Source organism: Phyllosticta citriasiana (genome assembly GCF_038021145.1).
Source record: "Phyllosticta citriasiana strain CBS 120426 chromosome Unknown IWZ02scaffold_13, whole genome shotgun sequence".
Classification (NCBI taxonomy): domain Eukaryota; kingdom Fungi; phylum Ascomycota; class Dothideomycetes; order Botryosphaeriales; family Phyllostictaceae; genus Phyllosticta; species Phyllosticta citriasiana.
In genome coordinates, this window is record NW_027117290.1 from 1,121,127 (window position 1) to 1,144,074 (window position 22,948).

Here is a 22,948-nt window from a genome sequence, read left to right on the forward strand (position 1 = left end):
CCACAGCCAAACATGCGCCACACCCTTGACCGACAAGACCCGACGCGTCCCGTCGTGTTTTGTCCAATCAGTGTCCGTGCACACATTCGACCATCCATCGTCACATCCGGCAACTGAAGACATCCGATCATCATTTCTAATCTTCTTTGATGCTCCTGTTCAAGCGAGCTTCTCCAGCCATCAATCGCGTCGCTATCATTGAAAAGCCAGAGTTTGTTTGTTTTGCCAAATTCTTCTTTTCCTGTTGAGGAACGCGTCCTGGCTGCAGCGCTTCGCGTCCTGCAAAGCTTCGGTTGAGCTGGGGCCCTACCAGACACGCGCGCCAGCCTCTCAAACATCGCCTTGAGACGCGACACGGGTAGCCCTCCACCTCACCCACCCTACCTTAAAATCGTCGATCTCCCCGGCCCAACTCTGCTTCTCCACACACCATTGTCTACTTCCCAACGTGGATGCATCCCACCTTGGTTCAACATGTCCTCCCCCTTCACCTATGGGGAGCCGTCGCCTCGTTACGTGCCGGCTGCGGTAGGCGAAGAAGAGGATGACCCGACCGCCGGCATTCAGAAGCGCGTCATGCGTGGTAAGTTGCCACCTCTTCCCCGGCCTGTTTTGATAATGGCTTGCCTAACAATCCAACAGTCAAGGTACTCTACACATTCGACGACTCGCATAAGACGTGTTGCCTCGCCCGCCTCCCCAACGCGTTGAACATACCCACGGTTCTGGTCGACGATGAGACCCAGGTTGGCGTCATTGAACTCCGGACCTGTGTCGAGGCTATTGTGTCCGCTAGGTACGCGTCAAATGTTGCGGTGCTAGCTCCCCTGGCTGACGCATGATTTTATTCAGTCCAGAGCTCGTTGCAAAACTCGGACACGACTTCACAGTATACGCGTACGACTACTCCGAATATGAGACGCCACTCGTCGGCCAAGGCATGCTTTCGTGGATCCTGGCATCCGCTTCTCCGGCCCTGGACGCGCCTTCAAACACACAAAAGACCATGGTCACGGGAAAAGTACGCGAAAACATTTTGGGTCTCTTCAGCGGTGGGATCAAGGAGACTTTGGAGGTCAAACTGAAACTGGTGCCTGTTCCTACGATTCTCCAGAGCGATTACCTCGAGACTATGGAAAAGTACCGAAGCCTTGGCCAGTTTATTCCAGAGGGTTTCGATCACAGTGCGTGGATGAATTTTCTCAAAACCAACCCGGACATCACCACAATCACCGCTCATCTTCAAGGCACGCCGTTTCCGCAATCTGCAGCGCTTCAACGTATCAACCCCGGTGGCGTAGAATCACTGCACCAACTATTGACTCAAAGTTCGTCGCCACATGAAGAAAGGCGCGGCAGTCACCAGTATGCCGCCCAGCCTATGAGTCAAAGCCGCCAAGGCAGCAGAGCATGCAGCCCTGCTGCGAGCATGCGGTCTGGGGTGGCTTTCCAGCAACCTCAGAGGGACCACTCGCGGCCAGCTTCGAGCGCTTCTCATACTAGCGAGCGTCCCTTTTCCCAGCAGCCTTCATTCGCGCAGCCCGCATCGGAAACGAGCTGTGGGCAGAATCGCAATCAAGAGCTGGAACATGAGGAATGTCCACCTAGGAAAAGAGCGCGTGTGGTGCAGGCGGATTGGCGTGGAAAATCTCAATTTGGGCCAAGAGCAGATACGCTTCGCATCACTGCTAGCAACGCCGCCTCCGTCCGCGTACACAAGCCGGCGCCCATCAACTTGGCTAGCGAAGGACCTTCCAACGCCCTGGAACCGCCACAGCGCCCCCCAACTCCTAGGCCGACCGAGTTGCCCGGAGCACGGGCCCGCGCAACGATGAATGTCAGCTCCCTCCGCAGGGAGTCGTCACTCGGAAGCACGCAGTATGGACAACGGGGGCCGTATTCGGAATCTGGTGTGGCTTCGGAGGATGACCAAATGGCCGATGCAGAAGATTCCCCTGCCGAATTCCCATCATCGCCACCAATCTGTCCTCCCAATCACAATTCCCCAGCACCCTCTAGTCCAGGGTTGCCAACCTTTCCCTGCACCAATGACTCTGGTTTTATGAGCGGTTCAGTTTTCGAACCTGAGATGGCGACCGAAAATAGAAGGTATCATGGGGCACATCATCCGACGTCCGAGGCTCCAACAGTTGTTGCTTCGGATCAGTGGAAGATAGAGACTCCTGGTCCCCCTGAAATGCTGCCAACGCGAGTTGGACGCCGTCAACAGCACTATAAGCAACGTCAAGTTGAAGAAGCTGCTGCCGCCGCCGCTGTCCGTGCTGTGTCGTCGGATGGCGACGTGGTGATTAGGAAACCCGAGACGCGAGGCAGGAAGCGTAACAATACGAAAAAACCTCCTCCACCCCCTACCCAACACAAACTCGCACCGATGACTGCAGCTCCCCCAACACACTACCAACCAGGCCCGGTTTCGAGCCCTCATCTCGGCCCAATCCATCAGCCTAGACCAATGAGCGTTCCCCCTGCTCCTGCATCATGGCAAAACCTACCTCCCGCACAGCAGCAACTCCGAGTCGATTCGCCAAGGCCCATACCAATGCAGTTGCCTCCGGGCCAAGAACGACAATCACAGCCTCAGCAACAAGCTGAGCCGAGCCAGATGGTACTTCACACTTCAGAGCAAGGACAGCCGGAACCTACGCCAAATCAAACTTCTCCCGTTCCGACCTCGAGCCCTCCCGTAAATCCGGTATCTGCCTCAACCGCTGCCCCAAATGCCCAGTCCGAGCAAGTGTCTGTTGGGGGCTCTTCTCAGAAAGCAGTAAAAGTCTCGAAGCCAAAGAATGTTCCGCCAGCTCAAACCGGGTCTGCCAGCACTTCAACAGGCAATGGTGATGGCAAGGTTTCTGGCAATGCTCAACCGCCGCAGTCCGCTTCGAGGTCAGCATCCCCAGCGGGTTCCATCCTTCGTAGTGGCTCTGGAGCGAAGCGCAAGAAGGCTATTGAGGACAAGCTCCAAGGTTGTCTTTTGGAGGGCAAGATGCCTGACTTTTGCGCCGTCTGTGGAGAAATCAAGACACCTACTTGGCGCAAAGCTTTCTACAAAGTGGTCGAGGGCATACCGGGAAGCATTGCGACCTCGCTTGACGAACCAGGTGCTATTGCTGGCTACGAGATTGTAGTACCTGGACCAGATGAAGAGAATGCTGGGCCTAGGTACAAGCTGTATAAGAGGTCTTTAAGCAACGAAGACAAGGCCAACAATGATTACACGCCGATGCAGCTGTGCAATCCTTGTGGGCTGCATTTTGCAAAGGCCGGCACAATGCGACCTCCTGCGAGATGGGAACCCAAAGTCAAGGAGAGGAAACGCGGACGGCCCAGGAAGCGGAATCCGCCAAAGAAGGATGCTTGTGCTTCGGACGCTATGGAGGAGCCCATGTCGAGTCTCTGCACTGATCCCGCTTACCCGAGCGACATGATGGAGTGGGCCCAGCAAGAAACCTCAGGACAAGCGGGCACGCCTCAGAATGGAGAACCGCATGAAGACTCGACATCCCAAAAGACAAACAACAAGAAGACGGAGCCATTACCAGAGCAAGACCTGGCTGGAGATGATCAGGGTACGCGTCCGGCAAAGAGACAAAGGGCAGCAAGCTGGCAGCCCCTGGACGGCAAGGTGGAATTGCAATTGACCCAAGCCAACCAAGCAAGACGATCGGCGGGACGTGAAGTCTTTTCTAGTCCTCCAAGGGTTGTTGGGTCGCAGGAGTCTCCGATCAATGTCGAGGAAGATTCACCATCCGAGAGGCCAACCAGACGTCTACTCTTTCCATCTCCTCGCAAGGACGGGCAATTCAAGTCACTTGCAGACGGAGCGAAGGGCAAGGAAAAGGGCGACTTGTCACGCACTGTTGGTCAGAAACCCCCTCCCCTTGATTTTGGGAATTCTGCCAATGCAAAGGATAAAGAGAACATGCCGCCTCCGAGCGATGAAGACAGCAGCTTTGCGCATCTGTTTGAGGAAGGCAGCAACAACGCCTCCAAGTCGGCAACGCCTGTAAAACGCTCTGTCCAAGACGCATTGAGGACTCCGGGTTCAAAAGGCAATCGCGTGGCCCTGACGCCCAAGGGGTCGGCGCGCAAGGTTGTAGCGGACCTGCTCAACCTCACGCCATCCAAAACTATCAAGACGCCAAAAGCCAACGGCACACCGCTTTCGGCGTCGCTACAGGAGCTGTTCAAGTCGCCAGGATCTGCATCGCGCGCCCGTGACTGGCTCAGCTCACCCGGCACAGCACGCCTCTTTGATTTTAGCGATTTTGACGTCGACCTATTTCCCACTTCGGATTTCCCAGTGCCGAGCTCGCCGTCGCAAGGGAACAACGGCTTCAACTTTTCCTTGTACGAGGATCCAATGACATCGTCCAACGCGCTGGACAACTTTTGGTTTTCGGCAGGAGGCAATGGGTTGCAGTTGACAGACGGAGGGCAGGGCGCAGATGGCGATCAAAACGCTCACTTGGAGGAGTTCACGACGCTTGTGGACGAGGTCATGAAGTCGGCCAATGGGGCGACTTCAGACAAAGGGGAAAAGGATGACGAAGCGGCTCAGGACGGAGAAGTGGCCGCCACACCGGAAAACGAGGAGGTGGCCTTGGTGTAGGCGCGCCGGCTGAAGCCTGAACCTGAAAGGGATTGATTTTTGCATAGCGTGGCGCTGGGGATTAACCAGGTCGATTGTTTAAGGTCGCAGCTGCTAGCTGCACGAGTTCTATCAACGGCTGATGACGAATGCACTTTTTGATTAAACATGGACAGGTGTTTGGGTGCATTTCACAAGAGGTCGCAACTCCTGTCCTGGACAGGAATCAACAAGATTGGGGCCAAACGAAACGGCGCAGCGGCGTAGCGTAGCGGGGGCAAGGAAGGGGTCGACCAAACCCAAGACGTGGCACACGCGACATGAGATGGACGGCGGGGGTTCATGAGCATCAAGTCTAATGCGTTGAAGGATTGTAGAAACGGCGAGTTGGTCGTCATGTCCGTGCCTGTGTTGCTCCTCAAGCGGACGGGCCAAGTGCGCAAGCCATGCAGGTGTTTCCGTTTTACCCCCCCCCCCGGCGCCTGCCAGCCTTGCCAAGCACCAAGCACCAAGCCCCCCCCCCCCCCCCCTTCACTTCACTTCTCAGCCTCCGACACGACTCAGTTCCTCACCTCAGACAGTCACTGGTCCTGTTGCATGCACACCACGGCACCCAAGCCTCATCATCCGCCCACCGTGTTGAAGCTTGGAGCACTCGTCGTCGTCTCCCTCTCCCCGACCCCCCAACATCCACCCCCGTCCCGAGACGCTTCCGTTGCTCACAGCCCGTGGATTCCCAAGTCTCAAGTCGGCTGTCTGGCTGTTGGCCTGTTTGGAGCGCTCAACTCGCCGACGGCCGTCCTGTTCAAAACGTCGCCCGCCGGCTCTCTTCAACGTCCCAGCTTGCCGCAACCCGTGCCTGACCTTTGCTCCCTCTCTTGCGCCGCCCTGCCTCCCTAGGGACAGGTTCTCTTAAATCCTCGAATGGGGTATCCCTCGCTGCCGCTCACTAGGATACCGTCTGCTCCTCTTTGTCCAACTCTGGGTCTACCATCAACCCAACGTTTACGTCTCCTAAGATAAAATGGGGAAGCGACGCCGTGCCGCTGTGGCAACCCTGCCACCTTCAAAGGTGGTCAAATACCCCCCTTCGACTCCAAATACTCCCTCGGCCGACACCACCAGGGCCAAAGCCTCCAATCAGAGGCACTTCACCGGGCGCAGCATTTTGACGCGTTCAAAAGCTGCCCTCATGCGCACCCAATTCCCGTTCCCCCGTCTACCCGCCGAGCTGCGCAACATGATCTACTTCTACGTCCTGGACTTTGACGGTGTCGTCCGCACCGTGAACAAGCACTATGAAGCCCACGTTCTGGATGAAGGTTTCGTCCACTGGAATGCCCTGTCAACCCCGGGTATCCTCATGGTCAACAAGCAAATATTCCGCGAGGCACAATACATCCTTCACCGCCAGACCTTGACCATTCCGCACTCGACCACGCCAAACACACACATAACCGACATCGCTTGTCGGCCGTTGCTGCAAAACCTGCGCAAGGTCAACATTACACGCGACTTGCGTCACGGCGAAAACCACATCTGGTGCGACCTGCTCGAATTTTTCCAGGTCATCAGGTCTGCGGTCGAAGTTTGGAACGAGGAGCATCACCTGCAGGAGCTGACAATTGACCTGAGCGCCGAGGGCGTCATGTCGCACTTGAGCATCTGCCCACAGAGCGGACACTGCTACTTCTTGGATGAGATTAAGATGCTCATGGAGACTGTTTCAACCCTTCGAGGAATCAAGAAAGTCACCATTGGCGGCTTCCTTGCGCCGCATGCCCAAGATGCGCTGAATCTGATGAAAATGCCACCGGCATACATTCTCAAGCTCCCTGAAAAAGTCCGTCAACGTATGCTTGGCTTTGTCCTCGACTGGAACGACGCCGACCGCGCGCTTGTACGCGCCAATCAAGCGGTCAAAGGCCCAGATCCAAATCGTCTTTCACGAATGGAGCCTCCGATTACTACGCCGTCCATCGTTCTCGCCAATCTGCAACTCTCCAGGGAAGTAAACACGTACCTCAAGGACCGGCCCCTGACCATTTCGGCGCCGCCGCCACGCTCGACAGCTCCTGGCACCAAGATTGATAACTTCATTACCAAGACCACCCTGCAGCAGGTGCGCCACTTGCGCTTGGAAATCAACAGCCGCTGGTCGCGCGACACGATGAGAGACTGGAAGTATCTCTTCTCAGAGCTAGTCGAGTATTTCAAGGTCCGCCATTCACTGCGCACGCTGCACATCAAAATCATAGACGGCGAATGGGTCCGAGATATAGAATCGGTCTGGCCCTCAGACTGGTACGGTATTAGTATCTTGGGAAACATTACTTCAGAGCGTATGGCCAACAGGAAGCTTCAAAGCGTGACGTGGGAGGGCTGTGTCGACCCGAAGGTGATGGACCAGCTACAGGCCGCATTAGTGGACAAAGATGTTGCGGAATTTCCGGACATTACTCTGGAAAAATGAGGAGCACATCACATTGAAGACAAGGGGGCAAGGCCGAAGAGGCAAGCCCGGCGGCCACGACCGGCATGATGTTGTCGAAGGTTGACGTTTCCGATGGCTGTCACGAACAAGGTTGTCCACGCAGCATCCTTTACTGCCACATCTACTATTTCACTTCGCCAGGACAGAGTTTTAACGGGTCAGTGGCATTATGGCGTCGGTGGCTTACATTTCTTTTCCCAGATTCCCCCTCAAACGGTTTTATAATTCCAGCGGTTATCGACTTCATGTTTGTTTCTTACCTTTCTCCGCCCAGGCAGCACTCACGGCTACCGCATGGGCGTCCGGAGCCTTAGTCCTCCCGGCACAATCGGCATGGGATTGCTTCATCTTTCACATTACACACAATATGGCTCCTGGATCAGGGGTCTTTTTCTACTGTATCTACACGATATCCCCTCAACCCGGGTTTTATTTCTCTGGTAAGGACGTGGATGCTCCAGCCAGCCAGTCAATCGGCGGAGGAGTCGTCTGCTGGCTTTTAGTCCTTCTTGCCGGTTTTTCACCTTTGTATCTATGGCCGGTATTGGCATCACACGGGCTGGGATTCAGGTTTCAGGTTCAGATTCAGGTTCAGAGATGGTAATTCTGATGGGGCTTTGCGGCTCTAGCACATGAGGCTTTTTTCACTACTAGTCTTGCTTCGACCAATCCCCCTTTCTCCTACTTATATAAATTGCTTGCTGGCTTGCTTGCTGACTTGCTTGCTGGTATGGGGGAGGCTTTTAAGATTGGTCCATGGGTACGTGGGGATGTATGTAGTTTGGGACGTAGGTGAGTAGGCAGGCGGTAGCTCTCACAGTAAGTAGGTTGAATACCTAGGCTCGACATATATTCATACATGCTCATGCCTATATATGTTTTGTGTGCGCGTTCCCGTCCTGCCGCCGTCGATGAACAATATTTGCAAGTGCAGCATTTGCAGCGGTTCTCATTCGCGACTTGCTCGCCCCATCCTCCTTTCCTCCCCATCAACCCGTGGTCTTTCGTCTCCACGACATGGTTGCCATTACAATCGCAATGTTATTTATCCTTTTCCTTTTTCCTCCCCCCCTTTCCTTTTTCCTCCCCCCTTTCCCTTTCCTTTTCCCGCTTTCCCGCTTTATCTACCTCCCCCTCTCCCTTGATACCCAGACAAGGTAAGATACCGGGTGGGCAGGTAGGTATTCAAGGCACATAGGTACTAACTCACTCACTCACTCACTCACTCACTCACCTACTCGATATATTTATGTTTCTGCCGCGTGCTTGTCAGGCCCGCGACGGGGAGGTTCGTCATGGTGGTGATCGTCATGGTGGTGGTGGTGGTGGTGATTGGGTCACCTACCTGGGAACCGTACCGTGGTTGCTCGAAAACCTTATCTAGGTGCGTTATCCGAGCACGTGGGTGGGATGGGATTGACCGGTTGACAGGCGGACGATGTATGAAGGAGCGAGAAGACAGCGAGGAGGAGGGGGGCTGGCAGAAAGCTGAGGCAGGCAGGTAGGTGGCAGACTGGTGGCATACCAATGTGCACGAATCGTCTCTTAGCATACGTCACTTTTCCTCCCTGGTCGTTGAAAGGATTGGTTGGCCTGTCCTGAGCTTTTCTCTCTCGTGTTCAATACCCATACGTACAATACACTGCGTCTACGCCGCTCTTGTTCTTCTTCTTCTCCTTCTCGTTTCGCGCACGACTCTGCTTCACTGCTGGTGAAGAGCCAAACAGACCTACCAATAGCAGGAGAGCGATGCGTTCGTTGCATTTTCCATCCATCTCTATTTTCCTCTCACCTCACCTCCTGTCCTTCCTCCTCTTCTGAGATGTCGCCTTTTGAATTGCGAGTCCACCTAGCTGGCTCGCTTGATTGGAGAAATATCGGAAGGACTTTGTGGACAAACGTGCCCAGCTCCCAACTGATGGCGGCTCGGTGGTGTTGGGTCGGCCAGCCAGCCAGATGCAGACACATCCGTGTTTCCAATGGATGGCGATGCGGATGTTGGGTTGTGTCTCTGATACACTTGGCAGCGAGTTGGGAGAACGTTGGTCTCTTCTCGTCGTCCTCATCTCCTTCTCAGTTGTCTCATCCGTCCGGACGGAGGCGGGTCACTTAGAGCACGCTGCGCCGTTTGCACTCTCCGAAACTCCAGGTTTGGGATGTTGGGCAAATTGGAAGTGCTGTGGCACAAGCCACGTGAGACCACCAGGCCTCTGAGCCATCACCTAGTCTGCGACCCAGTCTCACTCGTGCCCGCTCAAATAGTGAAAAAGTCGTCGTCGAATGCCGTATCAGTGCCCGTGCCGTCGCCGGCGCCGTCTCCGCCCAAGTCAAACTCTGCGTAATTGAACATGTCGTCAAAGCTCGAATCGTTGGCGTACGAATCAGGGTTGAAGGCGTCGGCGTCTTGTTGCTGTTGTTGGTCCTGTTCTTGTTTTTGGTCTTGGTTAGGGGCGCCGTTGTCTTGCTTGTTGTCTTTTGTCGATTTGTCCGGCTGCTGCTGCTGCTGTTGCCCCTGACTCTGCTTCTGGTTTTGATCTGTCGACCCGAGACCAAAATCAAACATGTCGCCGGCGCCCTCGTCTTCCTTTTTGCTGCCTTCATCGGGTTTTTCCGTCCCCTGCTCCTGTTGCTGCTGCTGTTTGTCACCACCTGAGTCAATGTTGGCATAACTCTCCAGCCCCGGCAGCAATGCAAAGTCAATCTCCCCCTGCTGGTTGTCGCCGAAGCCGTCGCCGGCCTCGCCGCCATTGTCTTGGTCGTTGGTGAGGTCCTCAAACATGCTGTCCAGGTCTGTAGTATTGAGTCCTGCTATTGTCGGGGTTCGTCCAAACATGTCATCACTGCCCGTCGTTGTTCCAGCAGTCTCTGGCGCGGCACCAGTGTGCGCATTGGATGCAGCGCTCGTTTCGACGGCTAGCGGCTTGTTCGCGGGGTTGTTGGGCAGCGTCTTTGGTGTGGCGGCTGTGTGCGCGGCGGTCGAAGGCAAGGCATTGAATGCGTCGGTTCCCGTCATGGTTACGTCGTTGTCTTGATTCGCGGATCTGTGCATGGTCGGCGAGAGCGATGCTGTCGCTGCTTTGGATTGAGCGGCGGCGGCAGCGGCGGCAGCAGCCTTCTTTTCTTGTTCCTCTTGCTCCTGTGCCTTTTTCTGCTTTTGCGCCTCCTCAGCAGCGGCACGCGCTTCCTCGGCTTCGCGTGCTTCGCGGGCGGCGCGGTGGACGGCTACGTCACGACGCAGGACTGACTGGGCACGGAACTGGATTAAGGGTAGTTGCATGGTCAGTATGCGCAGTGCGCAGACGACGGGACGAGGGTGGACAGTACCAGCTCGCGTTCCAGCTCATCCAGCGAGACGTGAAAGCGGTCGACGTGCACCGTCAGGGCCGGGTTGTTGTATTTGGGGCCTGGCAGGTTCTGAGGATTTGCACTGGAAATGGCAAGGTGGTTGAGTTCGGGGCGAGCATGGTTCTTCATCGAGTAGGCGATTTCGAGGAGCTGCGCGAGTGAGCAGGTGGGATGGCATGGCTAGGTGTGAGAGGACTGACGGCGGCATTGAGCGAAGTTTGAAGGGCGTCGAGCAACTGCAGCGAGTGGGGAGGGTGCAGACTGGCGGACATGGCGGATGATGAAGATGCCGAAGGAAGAGAGAGAGAGAGAGAGAGAGAGAGGAGAGGTCGAGTCAAGCACGGGTAAGGAATGCAGGCAGCTAGTGGATGGAGCCGTGGGTGAGGCTCTTAGCACGTGTGTGGTGTTTACTTTGCCTAGCTAGGCTGGGCTGGGCTGGGCTGGTGCTGGCGCTGCCGCTGCCGCTGGCGCTGCCGCTGCCGCTGCCGATGGATGGTGCCCTGAGCTGGCGGGCCGCCCGTCGTTAGCGCCCTGTCCTCTCACCTGCCTGTCAGGCTTAGGCCTGGATACCTCACCCCACAACCGAACTCAGTCTGATACTGTCCTGGCTGTCGACCTCGCCTCACCCTCCCCCCCCCCCCCCCCCCCCCCCCCCTCTCCCCCAACCAGCACGTCCGCCTGCCACCTCTGCACCCTCATCAACGTCGACAACGACGCTTCTCTCTTCTCCTTCTTCTTCCTCTTCCTCTTCCTCTTCCTCTTCTGTTTCTTCCCTCCTCTCCTCTTCTCCTCCTCTCCTCCGCCGGTTTCCCTGTGTTGTTCCTTTTTTTTTCTTACCCCCAAAAAGGTTCCAGCGAGCCGGATTATCCACCTACCTCGCTTGCCCTCGCTCATCCGCCTGTTCGCTCTGCTCTGCTCTGCTGCTCTCTGCTCTCTGCACGGCACTCTGCTCTGCAACACGCTTCTCCACCACCGCCATCATCGACCACTTCGCCACGAATCCTCTTTCTTCAGCTCCTCTTACTCCTCACTCCCTCGCATCACAGCTCCCTTCAACTCGTCTGTGTTAGTACCACCACCCCACGCGCCACAAACGCAGGCCACAGAGCGACCTGCTGATCCGACAAATGCTCATCAACCCGACAGTCATCCAACACCATCTCAAAATGTCTGAGCCGCAAGCCTCTGGCACTTCTCTTCCTCCGCCGCCCGCACCTGCTGGCGCTCCCGGCTACGACAATGGTGCTCAGGGCAATCCGCAGGCCTCCCAGGGCCACATGCCTCCGCCGTCGCTCGCGCCTGTTATAATCCCCCAAAACACCAATCCCATTCCTACCGCCGTCAGCTCTCCCATGTCTGGCAGCGTCATGTCGCCTACCTCTGCAGGCGGCTACGTGCGTCGCGCAGCTCCCGAACCGAACAAGCGTGCGCTCTACGTTGGTGGGCTGGATCCTCGCCTGACCGAAGATGTCCTGCGTCAAATCTTCGAGACGGCTGGTCACGTCGTCTCGGTCAAGATCATTCCCGACAAGAATGTATGTTTGCGCCCCCACCTTTTGCTTCGCCGCGTCGCCGCCGCTTTCTCCACACACGCGTCAACACTGCTGCCAACAATGCTCCTGGTCACACGGGTCCGAGCGCGTGTGCGCTCTTGGGCCAATTGCGCCTTCTCGCTGCTACCAGTGCTGCTAATGCGCGCCTTCGCGGCTTCCGTCGCTGGCCTGGCTGGCGCCTTCCTCATCACTTGCAGTTTGCGGAAGCTACTGCTAACGAGACTGATTTTTCTTCGCAGCAGAGATTCCACTCCAAGGGCCTCAACTACGGCTTTGTCGAGTACGACGACCCTGGCACCGCCGAGCGCGCCATGCAGACTCTCAACGGCCGTCGCGTCCACCAGAGCGTAAGTTTGATTGCACGCCAAGCCGTTCGGCTCCAACTGACCTTTTTGTTTGCCAGGAAATCCGCGTCAACTGGGCTTACCAGTCCAACAACCAGCCCAAGGAGGACACTTCCAACCACTTCCACATTTTTGTCGGCGATCTTTCCAACGAGGTTAACGATGAAGTCCTACTCCAGGCCTTCTCCGCGTTCGGCCCTGTCTCGGAGGCTCGCGTCATGTGGGACATGAAGACGGGTCGCTCTCGTGGCTACGGCTTCGTTGCTTTCCGCGACCGTTCTGATGCCGAAAAGGCCTTGAGCTCCATGGATGGCGAGTGGCTTGGCTCCCGTGCCATTCGTTGCAACTGGGCGAATCAAAAGGGCCAGCCCTCAATCTCCCAGCAGCAGGCAATGGCTTCCATGGGCATGACCCCGACTACCCCGTATGGACACCACCACTTCCCTACCCATGGCGTGCAATCGTACGACATGGTTGTCAACCAGACTCCTCAATGGCAAACGACCGTCTACGTCGGCAACTTGACTCCCTACACCACCCAGGCCGACCTTGTTCCTCTTTTCCAAAACTTTGGCTACGTGGTTGAGACGCGCTTCCAGAGCGACCGTGGCTTCGCTTTCATCAAGATGGACACTCACGAGAACGCCGCCATTGCCATTTGCCAGCTCAATGGCTACAATGTCAATGGCCGTCCTCTCAAGTGCAGCGTACGTATCAATCCATTCTCTTGTTCAATTCTTGCTGACGATCCCTGGCAGTGGGGTAAGGACCGTCCCCCTACCGGCCAATTCGAGGGTTACTCGCCCGCTGCCGGTGGTCCCAACTCGGCCTATCCTCCTACCCCCAGTGCATACTTCCCTCAATACGGTGGCCCTGGCGGTCCCATGGGCTCTCCCCAGGGTAAGTTGTTCACGGCCAGACTCGCAGTTCCATTATTAACGGCAGCAGCAGGACCCAGCCCGGGTGCTCAGCCATTTGCTGCTCAGAGCCAGGGTGGCTTTGGCGGCCCCGCCATGGCTCAGCCCTACCAGCAAATGCCCGGCAGTGCTGGTGGCTTTGGCCGCGGCAGCGCGGCAGCTCAGCAGTGGGCTCAGCCGACCCCTGGTGGCTTCAGCCAAGTCAACAACGGCTATCAGGGCTACTCTGGTTAGACGATTTTCCTTGCAATGCCCACGGTCGAGCTTCCTCCGATTACGTCTCTCCACTTCATGTCATCCTCGAGATCTTTACCCATGCTTGGATAACTACCGTATGGTCGCTGCCCCTCTTCTGTAAAAAGCTGGGATGCAAGATTCCTCTTTCTTCCCTTGCGTCGGCATTCATGCTGTAGTTGTCCACTTTTTTGTTAGAGGTCGACGGGTTTCACTAAATTGCTGCTGCTTCAATGGGTTGACGAGTGACTCCACGGGGTTTTTGTTTCGGAAGCACTCACCAAAGCATGTCAACACGGATTTCTTTGTCGGACTCTGGGGTTCCTTTATAGTTCATGCTGCTGCTCTCGTTATGTCTTTCTCCGCGCGGCAACGACGGTGCCTGCCGTTGGTCGTCTGCGCCGAGGCTCTTGATTCAATTTCTGAAGCGAAAAAAAAAAAATTTTTGCTCTCGCAAGCCGGTTCGTTGTCCTGTCTGTCTTGTTCTGTCGTCTCGATCCTCAAAGATCATGATGTAACGTGCTCCTATATTTTTACCTTGTTCCTCTCTGCACTGCTCTGCAAACTCGTCTTGCCATTTCTCTCTCGAGTTTTTTTTTTTTTTTTTTTTTTTTTTTTTTTTTTTTTTGTCACAACATACCCCCTTTCGTATCGTCGTCGGCAGGAGCAGTCGTTTTTTGGTAGGCCAGACAGCCGTCGTGTGTTTCCGCGCCTTTTTTTCTCCTTCCGCGTCAAATGGGAGAGGTAAGTCCCAAAAAGTCGTTCAATCGAGGCACGGAGGAGGATAGGGCTGGGCTCGGCCGGGCCGGGGTCGGCATAGTTTGTTTCTACTGTTTTACACTTCTCTTCTTTGAAGCTCGTGGTGCACTGGGTGGAAGGAGGTTGGGGAGGCGTGTCCTGAGGAGTAGTTGGTGACGCGGCCACTGCCCAGAGCGATTTGACCACAAATACGATTCGATTGATTGATTGATTGATTGATTGATTTTGATTTTTGCTTGATTGCGGTGTCCTCGAGTTTGCTGTCTGTCTGTCTGTCAATTTCACTTTCGCCTTGTTGTCAGCGTCTAGAGCGATGATGCATCGTCTGGCAGTTCGACTCGATTCAACTTGCGCATCGCACCTCGTCGGCTTCGATTTTTTTCGTCTGATCGCGCCATCGCATCACTTCGCTTTTCCGGCCGGTAGAGCATTGAGGAGATTTTGCCGCTTTTGATCCTGCACCAAGACTTCATGTCTTCCATGGGGAGTTTCGTGTTTATTATGGCAGACAGGCGAATACCTAGGTAGCTAGGCATGTTGCAGCAGCAGCAGCAGCGAGTGAGCAAGTGAGCGTTCTGGGCCCCTCTTATCAAGCAAGCATGCATGTACCCATTTCTATATACCCCTCCGTTGGCAATGCTGATGGTATCAATGGCATTTCATCTTATTTTGTTCTGCTTCGGTTGTTTGTCTCCATTATCCACCAATCTTTTTTGTGTTCATGTCTCGTGTCATGGAATTGAAACTGACGCTTCGCCGTTTTCCACGGCTGTCGATGATCAGTGGCTCCGGTTCCTCGATGAATTCGTCGTCAATTAGACGATCGGATCGGTGGTGACGGCGGGCACATACATGCACGACGAGTTTGTGTGGGCGATGGATGCACGCTTGTAGGCATGGCTACGTAGCATCTATAGAGAAAGGATTGAGGAAAGAGGAAAGATTAAGCAGACATGAGCATCAGGAATTCACAAACCTCCATGTCACTTCCCCGACCTACCTACCTACCTACCTACTTACCCATCTACTTACGCCATGTTGTCGTCGTCACCCTACCCTCCTCCCGATCTTGCAGTCACAGCACCACCTCACCTCTGCTCCCTCTTCTCTCGTCGGTCAGCCCCCCGAACCAACTTGCCAATCACCCCCTCTTTCTCGACGCGCTCGCCTCCTCTCCACTCCCGTCCCCGACGCATCGCGACACAAACCAAGTCCACATTCCTCCGCCACATGGCCTCTCTTGCGACAAAGGTTAATTTTCGGTTCAGGGACCATGGACAGAACCGGTTCCTGGGGACATCCGACAGGACCCTGAGAATGGATGGAACAGCAGGCGATGCCGAACCCGTGGTCCCATCACATGATGCGACGCGCCAGCGCCACCTCAGGCAGGCAGCACCACCGCGGCGGCAGCAAATCTTCATCACAAAGGGTCGCAAACCAAGGGTTAGTCGCAAGGCAGAAATCCAGCAGCACGCACCAGTACCCGTATAAAGCAGTTACTCAATCACTGATGGCCTCTTTTCGCGCCAACAGTAGTGGAACAGTCAAGGATAGAGTTACGTACAACAAACAGATTTCCGTCATCAAAAAGGACAAACGCCAACGTCGCACGTCGTCTCTCATGCTTCCCCCGCCACCCGGAAAAAAAAAAAAAAAAAAACCAAAAAAATTCAAGTACGAAATCAACAGTCGGCGTAGTGGCAAGCCTGCCTACAAGCCCAACTTTTCGCTGGCCATTTTGACGCCCTTGACCCTGTTCGCAATCTTCTCAAACGCAATGTCGCGCGCGATGTCTGGCGAGCCGTGCTTGGGCTTGACGTCGATGCTGAAGGGACTGAAGCCGCAGTCGTCGGCTTTTAGTGGTTGTGTATTAGTCAGTACAGTACTTTGATAGCGACTACTACGACGTGTGAAAGGGCTCCTTACTGGCACCGAGCTGATCCACAGGGATGTGCTTGGAGGCCGCGATGAGCTGTTCGCAGACGTCTTCGGGCGTCTCGACTTTTGGATTCAGCGGGTTGATGACGCCGACAAAGGCAACCTATCGTTTCGTTTCGGTAAGCGGTATGTGCTTTTCCTCTTTCAGGCAAAACGGCCCCTATTACATACCTGCTTGACCCCCTTTGCGTCTTTTCGAATGTGTTGGCCGATTTCCTGGTACACCTTGTCCTTGTCCTTTTCGCTCGCGCACTGGATCAGGAAGTATCCTGCGTCCATCTGGAACAGGCTGGGCAGCAGCTCGTGGTATGGAACTTCGGCGCTGTGGACGCTGTCACAATCGCCGCCGGGGCAAGTATGCACGCCAATGTTTTGCCGCTCTTCGGGACTGAATCGCGCGAGGACCGCGTTGTTCAGGTCGATAAACGTCTGGAGGAGTCCGGCGTTCGTCCATGGATTGCGCGGGTCCTTCTTTGCTGTGAGGCGGCCTTCGGTGAAGTCAATGCTCACGCGTTTGGCGCCGGCGGCAAAGCAGCCTCGGATGTCCTTTTCGCATTCGTTGACCAAGTCTTTTACGAACTCATCCTTGGGGTAACCTTCGATTTCGCCTGGGAAAAGGTTAAACACCAGCGACCGAACCAGTGGGTTCAACCAACCTTCAAGTGGATACAGCAAGTAGAGCATGCTTGGGGCAATGACTGCCTGCTTCATTGAAGACCGCTTCGCCAGGCTCTTGCTCTTCTCCAGATACTGATAGGCGTATGTCCTGTACTTAAATGGTCCGCTAACCAATCTGGGCAGCTGTCTGTGATGGCCATCATCAAAGTAGGCAAAGTGTTGGCCGTCTGGAGCAAAGTTTGGACCGAGACCTTTTCCTCCAAGCGTGTCGATAATTGGATAAGTAGCGAACGAAGAAGCCTGGTGGGATCAACACATCTTCTCCGACGTCACCTTCCACGCCTCGCCACAATTGAGTGTGAGACATACCCGCTGCTCGCCATCGGTGACAAGCTCCTGGCCCGTCTCTTGCATCCTGTGGACGCTGTCGGCAGCCGCCTTCTCTTGGGCCATTAGGAGCTCGGCCTGCGACGCCTCTCCTCGCTCGTACTGCGCAATGATGTCTTGCAGGAACTGTGGGCGCGGCAGCGACCCGACAGCCTCGGTAGGTATTCCCATTGTGGTTCCGATTGTTCCAGCCTTGGTCTTGCTACTGAGCAGTCGTCAACGGGGAATTTCGCAAGCTGCGTAGCGAACTTGGAGCGGGGCAGCGGGCCTATATTAGATAGATGCCGTTTCCCCATTCGCGTGGGCAGCGGGCAGCGGGCCAGTTCATGGCTGCTAGTCAGGGTCCCATGGAATGGTGCGGCAGGAGCTAGGAGCCAGGGCCCATCAGTCCACGTTGGATTCATCGGCAACGGAGATGGTGGAACCCTCCGCACGCGAAGCTAATTTTAGGGCAGCAGCACTCGGATTCTGCCTTTTGCTTCGCTATGGCGAGATCATTTCGCGAAAATTTCCAGAGGCATTCAAGAGTTTGAGAAGCCTATCTGTCGTCCATGAAACAAAGCTTGGTAGAAGACCAAAAGTTGCGGTAAGAAGCAGCCGAGTCGATGGGACCGAAAGCCTTGGGAACGTGGGGCAAAGGATACGTCCAACTGTGCCTCTCCTGACGATCTGTTTTCGAGGAGGGGAGAGGTTTGGCAATGTCGCAGGAGCAGATGCAGATGCAGAAGCGGAAGCTTTAGGGACCGTAGGTTTCAACCGACTGCGGGAGGGACTGAATGCTTCGGTGACATTGCGGATATTACTCGGATCAAAGATTAGATAGACCCACTCGGCTGTCCCAAAGTTGTTGCCGGCCATAGAGCCTCTTTAATGTGACTGACCTCTCTCTTCCTGACTCATTGGACCTCACCTACTTTACGCTGCTTTTGCCATCGTCTCTACCTTTTTTCACGACACACTGCCGTGCTCCATGCGACTACCTTTTCTGCCTTAACAAGCCGGAACCAATTTGAGAAAGAGCATGGGTGATGCTATTGAAGCAGCAAAGACCTTTGAAGCAAGCTCAGCGGCCGAGGTCTCTGCATCAAAGGTTGCCGAAGACCTACAGACTCGATGCGATACTGTTATGTGTGAGCTCAACACGTTCGAAGCATTGCTCCATGAACGCCAAAAGCCTGCCGTCAGTGGCCTTCGTGGTCTGATATCCGATGTCAACGCCGAAAAGCGCTTCGTTGGGCGCCTACTCGTAAAGGCAAAGGCCAACGATGAGGTTGAAGACGCCTACGATCGTTTGGAAGCAGATAACAAGATTAAGCATCAGTTGAGCTCCACCAACCTGGCGTCCTACGAAGCACAGTGGACGTCGGTGAAAAGATGCCATGGCTTGGTTTCCTTGCGTCAGACCTTCTGGAGAAGCACAAAAAACCTCCACAAGTCCAAAGACCGCTCTCAATCCCCCGTCTCAAAAATTCGCGAACATGTCAAGAGGACGCAAGACGGCGTGCTTGTAGATGCAGTCGTCGACAACGGTGCCACCTGGCTCAAAGTGTCCGCAGTTTCCGAGCGCCAACTCCTCTTTCAATTGGCACGTCAAGGCTGGTGCAATAGCGACAGCGATTCCGACGACGAAGACTTGAGTCGATTCCGGCCCTCGGATAGTGATGAAGATGACGAGGTACCGATCCTCAAACTCGCCCGTCAACTCTCCTCGGCAGCCTTTTCCAATCGCCACAAGTACATGCACCCGAAAGTCCAGCTGATCCTGCCACGCATATCATCGAGCAAAAGCGTCAGGGAAATCTCTGCCATTCTATCCAAAATCCGAACTTTGCCCTACATTGAGCTTCGCTGCCAGGATTCGCTCGAATCACCTCCACCAACCCAGGCCGCGCTGGAAAATCTTCTCGTCAACGAATTCAACTCGCTGACTTCTGTGCTCAACATCGACTGCACTCTTCTCGTCGCTCTGGCCTCGGACATTTCGCATGCAGGCGTCCAGGTCCAACCGTGGTATCCAATGGCCGTCCAAGGACAGATCCGCGACGAGCAGCGACAACCGCTGATGCCTCACGTGCTGTATCCAGCGATCGCCAGCTCGCGGCGGCTATTGTGTACAGCTGAGGCGGCCGATCGGATGCGCGATATTGTCGCCACCATCGGGACCGAGACTGAAGTTCGGAGAGCGGAGCTGCTCATCGGGGGCGAAGCCACTGAAGGAAAATCGAGCGCAGAGCTGCGTGAGGAGTTGCAGGCGTTGTCAGTACACCCTGTGCCATCTGGCTTGCAACTACCCATCGGTGTCGTCGACTTTGACTCGACCTCAGCGCAGCTGCCAAAAGTGGCGGAGAAGGTCGTCCCAAATTTGACGCCAATCAACCAGAGCATCTTTCTTTTCGGCTGGTCAGAGGGCATCACGACGTTGAGCTCAAACGGCTCGGTCGCTCGGCAGATTGAGATGTTGATTGAGACGCACCGGACGGCGGATGATGAGGTTGGTCCTGACGTGTGGGTATGCCCCATGGCGAGGAGTTTGGTTGCCAAAAAAGGCCGACGTATGGACAGGGAGGACGTGGGCAGCAGCTAGACATTTGCATGTTCCCACTTCTTCACTAAACAGCATCCACATTCCCTTGGTCTCGATTGCTGAGCTCACGGACTCTCCTTGTCGCTCTTCGCCATATGTTTGTGCACGACTTTCCGCTCTGCGCCTCGCATGCCTTTACCCCTGCCGGGCTTGTGGCTCGAGACTTTTTCAGCCCAGAACTCGACACTACCCAGCATCCAGGTCGCTTCAAGCTCGTCCACAAACACTGGTTGTCCAAAGGGGTGCTTAGCTGTCCGGCGGTCTGGCGAGGAAAGGGATGTTCCGGCCGACTGGTCCGCTTTTCTCGATCCGGCGTGCGGTACGCTAAGCATGACTTGGGCGACAGCTGAGATGGGTGAAGAGGTAAGTTTACTCGCCATGTGTTGGTTTGGGGTGTGGCTTGTCGCGTGAAGTTTTGGCACACGTGGCTGCAGCTTCTGTATGTTCGAGGTGGAATGTTTCCTTTTGCCTTTCTCGTGGCATTTTGAAGATCTTGGAATAGCCCTCCTCGATAAAGATTGGAATACTCTTGTCTTATCCTGGTGGAATTTTATGTGAGTGCTCACAATCACCATTATCAGCCATCACAGAGCTCAAAGTATTTCCAACAGCAACGCTCCGCGTTGGCGATCTTGGACAAGAAAGCCATGAAACAGACAAGGCGAAAACATGGCTGCAAAACCAAAGTTCCACCTCAGCCATGCGACCCGCGTCCTCTTTCTCCCGAAAAAGCCTATCTGGTAGCTCCCATCGCCCTGAGAGATCTTGGCTTGCGGAAGGCTTTTCCCAACAGCCAGCTTGAGCCTCAATTCTTGGCTAGATATCGGTGAGAGTTTCGAGAAGCGAGCTGACGGCCAAGGTTCTTACTCAAAGGCTGTGGTTTGCAGGCTTCTGCCACGGTCCCTGTGGTTCTTGGTTACTTTGGTGTGCACAAGTCGAGGAAAATCGGGATGCTGAGTAGAAAGCACAGGTGCGAGGTTCCGACTGGATCTTGACAAAGAATCATGATATACACCGCACGTTGGAAGCTTTTGATCTTTGAGAATAAAACAAGGCTGAAAGATCAAGTTGAAGGAAGGCCTCCAAACAAAAGGGCTGGTTTGGAGTTGTGCCAGGCGTGGAATGTCTGGTCTAGAGGACAAAGGCCGAAGATCTTGGCACCACAATAAGCTGGCTCCAGCTGAAATGAACATTGAGCCATCGAGAGAGATATGACAGCCAAGTCTGCAAAAATCTTGGTGTTGAGCGGTGCTCCAGCGGCAGCTGGACGTTTGGAGACAGAGCGCACAGACGCTCGCTTCCTTAGATGCCCCCGGTGTCTGTGCACGGACCCTTCTACACGCCTCGGCCTGACCGTCAACTCACCATCTCGACGCCGGGCCCGCCCATACACCTCCACATCTCCTTTGAAACCAGACGGTCTGCTGCGGCCCTCTGTGGCTAGAACCTTGAACTCCACGATAGACTCGACTCGAAGCCACAAGGATTCGAGACGAAGCTTGATTGCTTCTCACACTGGCAGCATGGCGAGCTTCTCTTCGCATCGCCTGGCACCGCAAACGCGCGACTATACGAAGCTCATGATCAGTCCCAGAACGGACTGTTCCGACCGACATTTTTTGTGAGGCTCCCGGCTGAGTGCCAGAGCCGCTGCAGCTGTTTATTCGCAAATCTGCCTTCTCCTCAAACCAACGCCTGGTTCTGTCCGTGTCGGAAGAAAACCAGGGTCCAAAATACCGTCTTACTAGCCAAGTCAGAGTAGAGTACCTTAGACACGAGGTCCTCGTCCCTGGACTAGCCGTTTTGGAGCCGTGCTATCCTTCAGCTGGCTGGTCTCGACTCCTTGACAAAAATGGCAATACCTTGTTGATCGAGTATAAACACGACGACATCTGCCATGATTGCTGCTCATCATCAACTGCCTTGCATCTTCTTCACTCTCTAGGAGACAGCGGGTTTCGTTCCTTTCGTCCGTTTTTTCGTCGTCACTCTTTTGTCAACACTCCTTTTTCGACAGTCACTCTTTACTTGGTATTTTTGCAAATACCGTCCTAGCCATCATGGCACCACCAAACCCACACTCTTTGAAATGGAAATCGCTCCTTCTTCTTTTACCTTCGATTCTCGAGTCCGCTGAAGCGGCCTCTCTCTTGGCTGAGAAGCGGGCCGCTTTGGTGATTCCTCCAAACCCAGCTCCGGGCTGGAGCTACCTGGGATGCTTTGCCGATACTGGCAACCCAAGAGCCTTGTCTGGCATCAACCAGGCCGGCAACACCAACACCATCGAATCCTGCGTTGCCTTTTGTCAGTCCAAGGGCTTTGTTCTTGCAGGTGGAGAATATTCCCAGGAATGTTGGTGTGGTAACTCGATTACCACGGCCAATGTGACCGACTCCAACTGCAACATGGCCTGTTCTGGCAATGCCACCGAGCCTTGTGGTGGTCCAAACTTGTTGTCTGTCTACAAGAGCAGTGCTAAGCCTCCGCCAAGTTGCTCTGGTTCCACCGCGTCTGTTCCCTCTTACACGACGTACAACGGGACAGTCTTTACCCTCGAATGTGGTATCGATCGCGCTGGGGCTGATATCAAGAACACCAACCCCGGAAGCTTCACTGGCTGTCTGGCTGACTGCGACAACACTCCCGGCTGTGTCGATGTCTCTTGGGCTGCCCCAAATGGTCCCTGTTACCTGAAGAGCTCCTTCGCTGGCAATGCCAACCAAAACGCCAACATTTGGGGCGCTAAGCTCTCGATCAAGGGTACCGGTCCTGTTACTTCGTCTTCTGTTGCTTCTACGGCTGCTCCTGTTTCGACCGTAGCTGTGTCTTATGCATCATCGACGGTCATCACTTCCGCAGCGGCGTCGACGCCAGCAGCCGGCACCACTCAAACTTCGGCCTCCATCGTCAGCGCCACACAAGTTTCCAACACCACATCCGCCGCCCTTAGCACGGCCTCAACGGCCATCGTGAGCACCACACAAGCTGTCAACTCTTCCTCTGCTGTCCAGACCTCATCCAGCACGGTCCTTGGGGTGACTCCTGCTTCCAATACGACCTCGTCTGCTGCCGCCGCAACTTCCAGTGTCTTCATTGGCTGGAGTTCTCTCGGATGCTACACTGACGGAGTCAATGGCCGCACGCTCGGTCAGGGCATGAACGT

The 22,948-nt window shown here is 55.0% G+C and overlaps 7 protein-coding genes across 7 annotated transcripts; 5 read left to right on the top strand and 2 right to left on the bottom strand.

Annotated features, from left to right (window-relative positions):
• Nucleotides 1–163: 163 nt before the first annotated feature.
• On the top strand, nt 164–4,630 carry IWZ02DRAFT_425587 (uncharacterized protein; the record flags this gene model as incomplete). Its single annotated transcript, XM_066765896.1, has 5 exons — nt 164–583; nt 643–796; nt 853–2,339; nt 2,583–3,410; nt 3,501–4,630. The coding sequence occupies exons 1-5, from the start codon at nt 475–477 to the stop codon at nt 4,628–4,630; spliced, it is 3,708 nt and encodes a 1,235-aa protein (XP_066619861.1). The 5' UTR covers nt 164–474.
• Nucleotides 4,631–5,553: 923 nt separating this feature from the next.
• On the top strand, nt 5,554–7,332 carry IWZ02DRAFT_75061 (uncharacterized protein). The gene is made up of 2 exons (XM_066771170.1): nt 5,554–7,193; nt 7,305–7,332. The coding sequence occupies exon 1, from the start codon at nt 5,634–5,636 to the stop codon at nt 7,080–7,082; it is 1,449 nt and encodes a 482-aa protein (XP_066619862.1). The 5' UTR covers nt 5,554–5,633; the 3' UTR covers nt 7,083–7,193; nt 7,305–7,332.
• Nucleotides 7,178–7,835, top strand: IWZ02DRAFT_75071 (uncharacterized protein). Its single transcript, XM_066771171.1, has one exon. The coding sequence runs from the start codon at nt 7,273–7,275 to the stop codon at nt 7,705–7,707; it is 435 nt and encodes a 144-aa protein (XP_066619863.1). The 5' UTR covers nt 7,178–7,272; the 3' UTR covers nt 7,708–7,835.
• A 1,522-nt stretch (nt 7,836–9,357) lies between these two features.
• Nucleotides 9,358–10,720, bottom strand: IWZ02DRAFT_436107 (uncharacterized protein; the record flags this gene model as incomplete). The annotated part of the gene is made up of 3 exons (XM_066766500.1): nt 9,358–10,359; nt 10,428–10,598; nt 10,649–10,720. The coding sequence occupies 3 exons, from the start codon at nt 10,718–10,720 to the stop codon at nt 9,358–9,360; spliced, it is 1,245 nt and encodes a 414-aa protein (XP_066619864.1).
• An 894-nt stretch (nt 10,721–11,614) lies between these two features.
• On the top strand, nt 11,615–13,496 carry IWZ02DRAFT_436108 (uncharacterized protein; the record flags this gene model as incomplete). The annotated part of the gene is made up of 5 exons (XM_066766501.1): nt 11,615–11,983; nt 12,199–12,348; nt 12,405–13,052; nt 13,104–13,245; nt 13,297–13,496. 5 exons carry the CDS (start codon nt 11,615–11,617, stop codon nt 13,494–13,496), a joined length of 1,509 nt encoding a protein of 502 aa, XP_066619865.1.
• A 2,362-nt stretch (nt 13,497–15,858) lies between these two features.
• On the bottom strand, nt 15,859–17,462 carry IWZ02DRAFT_75108 (uncharacterized protein). The gene is made up of 5 exons (XM_066771172.1): nt 17,184–17,462; nt 16,853–17,114; nt 16,368–16,804; nt 16,185–16,299; nt 15,859–16,111 (listed from the first exon to the last, which is right to left on the bottom strand). Exons 1-5 carry the CDS (start codon nt 17,370–17,372, stop codon nt 15,969–15,971), a joined length of 1,146 nt encoding a protein of 381 aa, XP_066619866.1. The 5' UTR covers nt 17,373–17,462; the 3' UTR covers nt 15,859–15,968.
• Nucleotides 17,463–18,088: 626 nt separating this feature from the next.
• Nucleotides 18,089–19,818, top strand: IWZ02DRAFT_75179 (uncharacterized protein). Its single transcript, XM_066771173.1, has one exon. It carries the CDS (start codon nt 18,223–18,225, stop codon nt 19,783–19,785), a length of 1,563 nt encoding a protein of 520 aa, XP_066619867.1. The 5' UTR covers nt 18,089–18,222; the 3' UTR covers nt 19,786–19,818.
• Nucleotides 19,819–22,948: the final 3,130 nt, after the last annotated feature.

Coding starts and splice junctions, on each gene's coding strand:
- IWZ02DRAFT_75061 (XM_066771170.1), top strand. CDS start 5,634: ATGGGGAAGCGACGCCGTGCCGCTGTGGCAACCCTGCCACCTTCAAAG.
- IWZ02DRAFT_75071 (XM_066771171.1), top strand. CDS start 7,273: ATGGCGTCGGTGGCTTACATTTCTTTTCCCAGATTCCCCCTCAAACGG.
- IWZ02DRAFT_75108 (XM_066771172.1), bottom strand. CDS start 17,372: ATGGGAATACCTACCGAGGCTGTCGGGTCGCTGCCGCGCCCACAGTTC. Junction 17,115..17,183: donor TCACCGATGGCGAGCAGCGG/GTATGTCTCACA, acceptor TGATCCCACCAG/GCTTCTTCGTTCGCTACTTA. Junction 16,300..16,367: donor ACGCAAAGGGGGTCAAGCAG/GTATGTAATAGG, acceptor ACGAAACGATAG/GTTGCCTTTGTCGGCGTCAT.
- IWZ02DRAFT_75179 (XM_066771173.1), top strand. CDS start 18,223: ATGGGTGATGCTATTGAAGCAGCAAAGACCTTTGAAGCAAGCTCAGCG.